We start from the raw sequence: 7084 nt of genomic DNA, 5'->3' as shown, positions 1-7084 counted from the left end.
TGACACAACTCCATGCGGCGCAATAGAGAGATTCTATCCCCCCACAGGTGTGTTTCATCTTTCCTGGTTCCCTAAATCCCGGACATGCATAAAATCCATTTCTACTGATTGACACCCTTCGCTGTTTCTTTTTCCACTCACCCCCTCCCATATCTTCTAACGGACTGACTTTTTCTAGATTAAAATATAAATCTGGCCACCAGGTATTCAGGGGGACATCTGTTTTAGTGGTGACATTATATATTTCATGGGTTTCTAGGTTAGTAATTTCCCAGGTTAATGTATAGGGTGTATGGGGGTTACTTGCAATGCTTATCAGTCCGTAGGAGGTGAGCAGGAGTACGCTAATGAGGGTTCCTCCGATCATTGTAGGTCCGGAGTTGCTGCAACAGTCCTGGTATGGGACACCCAGGCCTTTGGTCTTAGCCGGTTTTCGGGGTCAGGTTTTCGACGCAGAGTCAATTTTAAAGGATGAGTCTTACTCTGGTCAACCGTCCAGGCGGTGTTGGCTTCCGGTACGAAGTCTTTTTGAACCGCAAAGGTATCAGCTGGTCGGGCGTGGGTGTAATGGATCCAGGTAGCAATTCCGTCGACTTTGAGAGCAGTGGGTGTGGTTAGGATCACAATATAGGGTCCCTTCCACCGTGGTTGGAGGGTCTCTTGCTGGTGTCTCCGCACGTATACCCAATCTCCGGGTCGGTAGTGATGCGGCTCGGGAGGGGGCCCGTTCTCATAAATGGCTCTCAATCTGGGCCAAACTTCCTGGTGGGTGTGCTGGAGTTCCCTCAGGGAAATAAGAAGTTCATGATCATCAAATTCAGTTAACACATTAGACTGCAGGTTGGGAATTATAGGGGGGGGCACTCCATACATGATTTCAAAGGGGGTTAATCCAAGTTTGTAAGGGGAATTCCGCACCCTGAACAGAGCGTAGGGGAGTAAGACTACCCAGTTAGCGCCAGTCTCCATGGTCAATTTGGTTAGGGTCTCTTTTAGGGTTCTATTCATTCTTTCTACCTGTCCTGAACTTTGGGGTCTATATGCACAATGTAGTTTCCAATCGGCCCCAATAAACTGCGCTATCCCTTGTATTACCTTTGAAATGAATGCTGGTCCGTTGTCTGATCCTATTAGGGTAGGGAATCCATACCTGGGCATGATGTCTTCCAACATCTTCTTTGCTACTACCTGCGCAGTCTCATGCTTGGTGGGGAAGGCCTCTGTCCATCCTGAAAAGGTATCTATAAACACTAGCAAATATTTGTATCCATATTTTCCAGGCTTTACCTCGGTGAAGTCTACTTCCCAATAGGCTCCCGGCCTGGTTCCACGAGTTCTGGAGCCAGGGTTTTTCCCGTGGTTGGTGGCATTGGTTAGTTGACAAGCTTTACAGCTAGTAACTATCTGTTCGATTTTTGTCCTAGAGTCTTTGATGGTGATCCTAGCATGTCTTATTAAGTCTTGCATTTTTCTCGTGCCCATATGAGTGGCTCGGTGCATTTTGGATAAGACTTTATTTCCCATTTCCTCTGGGAGGATTATGTTACAGTCCGCTGCTCTCCACCACCCGTTAAGGCACTGAGTCATAGGCAATTTTTGGATCCAGTCTAGGTCTTTTTTAGTGTAGGTGGGACTTTCTGGTAAACTAGCTGGACCGGGGTCTGGTAGGGTGGTCATTAAAGCACAGTCCACCTGTAAGGCCACCTGTCGGGCCACCTGGTCAGCCAGATTATTTCCTCTGGCCACCAGTGTGATCGGTTTTTGGTGGCCTGGGCAATGTATGATGGCTAGTCGTTTAGGCAGCCAGAGTGCCTTTAGAAGAGCCAATATTTCTTCTTTGTTTTTGATGGTTTTCCCCTCTGCAGTTAACAGTCCCCTCTCTCTGTATATTGCTCCATGTATGTGGGCCGTAGCAAAAGCATATCTGCTATCGGTGTACACATTTAGTCTCTTGTCTTTTCCCAAAGTCAGTGCCTTAGTTAAGGCCACAAGTTCAGCCCGTTGGGCAGAGGTGCCAGCTGGCAAAGGCTCTGCCCAAACAGTCTCAGTTTCAGTTGTGACTGCCGCCCCCGCGTACCTTTGACCCTGATGTATAAAGCTGCTGCCGTCAGTGAACCAGGTAACTTCAGCGTCCAGCAGCGGATGATCCTGTAAATCTTCCCGAGCTCCATGAACCTGTGCCAATATCTCAGTGCAGTCATGGAGAGGGGTATCTAAGTCCGGGTCTGGTAACAGGGAGGCAGGGTTTAGTGTTCGGGTGGGAGCATAAATGATTCTGAGGGGATTTAATAATAGTCCCTGGTAGTGAACCAGTCGGGCGTTACTAATCCATCGGTCAGGAGGTTGTTTGAGGACTCCTTCTATGGCATGAGGGGTTGTGATATGTAACTCTTGTCCCATAGTTAACTTATCAGCATCCTTTACCATTAGAGCTGTAGCAGCGATCATACGGAGGCAAGGGGGCCAGCCAGCCGCTACTGGGTCCAGTCTTTTTGAAAGATAGGCAACGGGCCTGGGCCATGGGCCAAGGAGTTGCGTCAGCACTGCTTTGGCTACCCCTTTATTTTCATCTACGAAGAGATGAAAGGGTTTGGAGACATCGGGGAGCCCTAAGGCTGGTGCCGACAACAGGGCGAGTTTAATTTGCTGGAAAGCCTGCTCAGTTTCCTCTGTCCACTCAAAGGGCGCCTGTTCTCGGGTGACCAAGTAAAGAGGCTTGGCCATCTCGGCGAACCGAGGTATCCACAAGCGGCAGAACCCGGCCGATCCCAGGAACTCTCTTACCTGCCTTCGGGTCGTGGGTCGGGGGATGCGGAGAACGGTTTCCTTCCGTGCATCAGTGAGCCATCGTTGGCCTTCCCTTAACAGATACCCCAAGTAGGTTACCTCGGATCTGCAAATTTGGGCTTTCTTTGCTGAAGCCCGGTACCCCAGGGCACCAAGTGTCCGGAGGAGATTTTTGGTGCCTTGCAAGCAAGCTTCGGCAGTCTCAGCGGCGATTAAAAGATCGTCAACGTACTGCAAGAGAGTCACTTCAGGGTTTTGATTCCGGTACTCACCCAGATCCTCGTGGAGTGCCTCATCGAACAAGGTGGGTGAGTTTTTAAATCCTTGGGGGAGCCGGGTCCAGGTGAGTTGCCCATTTATGCCTCTCTCAGGGTCTGACCACTCGAAGGCGAAGAGCTCTTGGCTTTTGGGGGCCAGAGGCAGGCTGAAAAAAGCATCTTTTAAATCAAGGACCGTATACCATTGTTTTTCTGGACTGAGGGCACTTAGGAGGGTATAGGGGTTGGGTACTGTTGGGTGTATGTCCATGACTCGGCGGTTAACTTCTCTCAGGTCTTGTACCGGACGGTAGTCTGCACTGTTAGATTTTCGTACGGGCAGCAGGGGGGTGTTCCAGGCTGAATGGCAGGGACGCAAGATGCCTAAGTCTAGGAGGCGACGGATATGTGGTGTGATGCCCTTTTTGGCCTCCATTGACATCGGGTATTGTCGGACCCGGACTGGATCTGCCCCCGGCTTCAGCTCTATGAATAGAGCTGGGCGATGTTTAGCCAACCCCATACCCCCGGTTTCAGCCCATGCTTCTGGAAACTGCTGGAGCCAGGGCTCTATGTTTTGACTTTGTGAGGGTGGCCCTTGATGGAGTCGATATTCATCTTCTAATCTTAGAGTAAGTATGGTAATGGGTTGGTTGTGCGGACCAGTCACTTGGGGGCCCCCTGGCGTAAAATGAATCTGGGCCCCCATTTTAGTGAGTAAGTCTCTTCCTAATAAGGGGCACGGGCTGTCAGGGATGACTAGGAAGGAATGGGTGACCTTTCCATTTCCTAGGTCCACAGTTCTCTGGGTGGTCCAGGGATATTTTCTTATTCCAGTAGCCCCTTGGACCCAGGAAGATTTTTCAGAGATTTTTCCATGGGGTCTGATCAAGACCGAATGTTGTGCCCCTGTGTCGACTAAGAATTGAACTGGGTTCCCCTCCACTTGTAGCGTTACCCTAGGTTCGGGGAGGGGATCCGAACCCCGTCCCCCCTATTCTGCATCTTGAGTGAAGAGGGCGGGTGTGGTTTTTGGCGGCCACGGTTTTTGTCCATGATGTGGCTTTTTCTTTTTAGGGCATTCTCGAGCCCAGTGGCCTTTTTCTTTGCAATAGGCGCATTGGTCCTTATCTAGGGGCTGGTGTTTATCCAGGGGCTTTTGGACAACAGTAGCCAGGACTTTGGTCATTTTCTCGGTGGCTTTAAGTTGCCTGTCCTCTGGAGTCTCTCTATTATTATAGACACGCTGGGCAATGCGGAGTAAGTCCTGAATCTGTTTTCCCTCCAGGTCCTCTAGCTTCTGGAGTTTCTTTTTAATATCAGTGGCTGCTTGATTTACAAAGGCCATTACAACAGCAGCTTGATTTTCGGGGGCCTCGGGGTTCATGGGGGTATACTGTCTGAAGGTTTCCATTAATCTTTCTAAATAAGCGGCAGGGCTCTCTGTCTTACCTTGTATTATTGAATACACTTTTGCCAAATTAGTGGGCTTGCGTGCAGCAGCCCGGAGACCCGCCATTAGAGTCTGGCGATAAATGCGCAGCCGTCCCCTACCTTCTGCCGTGTTGTAGTCCCAGCCATCCTGTGGGGGTCGGGTCAAGGGAAAAGCTGCGTTAATGAGATCAAGGTTAGCAGTGGGTTGGCCGTCATCCCCAGGAACCAGCTTTCTTGCTTCCAATTGAATTCTTTCTCGCTCCTCGGTAGTGAACAGGATTCGGAGGAGCTGCTGACAATCATCCCAGGTGGGTTGGTGAGTAAACATAACGCTGTCTAAGAGACTTATTAAATCTTTAGGGTTGTCAGAAAATCGGGCATTCTGGGTTTTCCAGTTATATAGGTCACTAGTAGAGAAGGGCCAATATTGGAGTCGGGGATTCCCCGTATCATCGGGAGGCCCTATTTCCCGTAAGGGTAAAGCTACGGTGGAGTCAGGAAGGCGAAGTCCTGGCTCACGTGGGGCCCGCCTATGGGTATGTCCGGCCGGCCCTTGGACTTCGCCCCCATTAGGCATGGGCGCGGGTTGAGCCTCCCTATTCTCCAGTTCTCCTATGGGCTGGGCTACGGGAGGCTCTGCCGGCGCAGCAGGGATAGGGGCAGCTTGCGGAATGCGAGGAGGAACCTGGTAAGGGGGAGGGTCGAGAAAAGGCAAATCTTGGCTGTCGGGGAGAACAGGGGGTGCAGCTGGAGTTGGCGACTTGGGAGGGCTGATAGGTTTAGCCGCTAGGATTTGGCATGACTCTGCTATTAAGGAAGAGGCCATCCAAGGAGGAGGGTTTTCTACTAAATCTTGCCACACCAGAATATAGGGAATCTGATCCGAGTGACCTTCTTTCCCTGGTAGGAAAATTTTTGATTTTACTTTAAGGACCACAGGGAGGCAGAAGGTTCCCTCTGTAGGCCAATTAACCCCAAAGGTGGGCCATTCAGAGCGGCAATAGGTAATTAACTTCCTTTTGTGAATGTCTAGGCTTAAGCTGTGTCCTCTAGCTTTTACGTCCCTGAAATTGGCGAGGAGGAGGGAGAGAGGGGTGCTCTGCGTTTGGCCCATATTATAATTCTGAGGAAGAGGAGAGGAGAAAGGGGGGGGGCACCGCTGGCCAGGGGGCAGGAAGGAAAGCCGCAGGGAGCTGAGAAAGGAGGAGAGAGAAACAAAGGATGGAATAATTAATTCTGATCAGCCGAGAAAACACTTAATTCCAATAAAACATCCGACCTATGAAAGAAAAACAAGAACTAACAAAAATCTTTCGCAGCGGTTCCAACTTTCTTGGCTAGCCCGACAGAGAGGGTTACGGCGGTATTTACAAGGGCCCCGGGGTGACAATACATTTAGACTGACAAAGAAGCACTCTTTAGACTGACAAAGAAGCACTCGCGTACTCGCCCGTCCGCGTCCCTCGCGGGAACTTAGGTGCCTCTTAGCATGGGCGGGCAGGTATAAACCCCCTGCTCGGATCAAAAAGATTTTGACCGCCTTAAGCCGTATGAGGATCACCGCGGAAATCGGGTTAGAGCCCACTCGAATCCCGTAGCTTATGCTGTGGGACTACACATAAGAAGCACTCGCGTACTCGCCCGTCCGCGTCCCTCGCGGGAACTTAGGTGCCTCTTAGCATGGGCGGGCAGGTATAAACCCCCTGCTCGGATCAAAGAGATTTTGACCGCCTTAAGCCGTATGAGGATCACCGCGGAAATCGGGTTAGAGCCCACTCGAATCCCGTAGCTTATGCTGTGGGACTACACATAGGGTAAGTCAGGCGCGTGCCCCTGACTCCCAACAATCATTCCATTCAACAGACAGACACACAGACATACATCACATCAAAATACCGGTAATAATTGGCATGCCTAGATGGTTTTTCTTCTTTTTTTTTAGACGCCTAGAGATATTTTTAGCACTCTGGAGGTTCATAAAGAAAATGAAAGTATTTAGTTCGCAGGCGCGTTGGGCGTAAACAGCCCCCAGAAAAGAATCCAGATGGGCCAAGGAGCCCCAGATGGACCGACCTGGTCCCAGATGGGCCAAATAGCCCCAGATGGACCAACCTGGTCCCCAGATGGGCCAAAGAGCCCCAGATGTCAGTGGACGTCTCCAACTGACCCCGGCTGGGTGCCCTATAGCGCGTCCGCCAGGGTCACACCAGCTTCCAGACAGAACCGGTTCTCCAGAGAAGAAGCACAGATTAGAGAGAAAAGGAAGAACGTTAGAGCCGGCTTACTTACCGATCGGAATCAGATACGACCCATTGATCAGAAGTCTGGTGAGCTCGGGGGAGATCTCGGTGGAACCTCCAAATGTAATGCCCGATGTTCTAAAACCTCCCACAAAAGACCACCAGAGTCGTGAGTCAAAGCCAAGCGGCAAGGGTCGTTTATTGCAGGTTCGAACCTGGACCTCTGCGCACTCGTTGCCGGTGACACACAGAGGCCCCGATCAGAGTTGGTATAGGGTTTTTATAGACAGGGACAAACAGCATAGGTGAGTGAGGGTCCTGATAGGTAAATTCTAAAGTAAGGACATTTGTGGTTTTCTGACTGGG

The 7084-nt window shown here is 50.7% G+C and overlaps 1 protein-coding gene across 1 annotated transcript; it reads right to left on the bottom strand.

The window, feature by feature from the left end:
* Positions 1-552: 552 nt before the first annotated feature.
* LOC123596475 lies at positions 553-5592 on the bottom strand (the record flags this gene model as incomplete). The annotated part of the gene is given in 2 exon segments (XM_045474951.1): positions 553-4906; positions 5240-5592. Coding segments are annotated over 2 exon segments (4707 nt in total), but the record flags the coding sequence as incomplete, so codon positions are not given.
* Between the last annotated feature and the right edge of the window lie 1492 nt (positions 5593-7084).

Source organism: Leopardus geoffroyi, chromosome B1, assembly GCF_018350155.1.
Source record: "Leopardus geoffroyi isolate Oge1 chromosome B1, O.geoffroyi_Oge1_pat1.0, whole genome shotgun sequence".
Classification (NCBI taxonomy): Eukaryota; Metazoa; Chordata; class Mammalia; order Carnivora; family Felidae; genus Leopardus; species Leopardus geoffroyi.
This window is presented reverse-complemented; position numbering and strand designations above follow the sequence as displayed.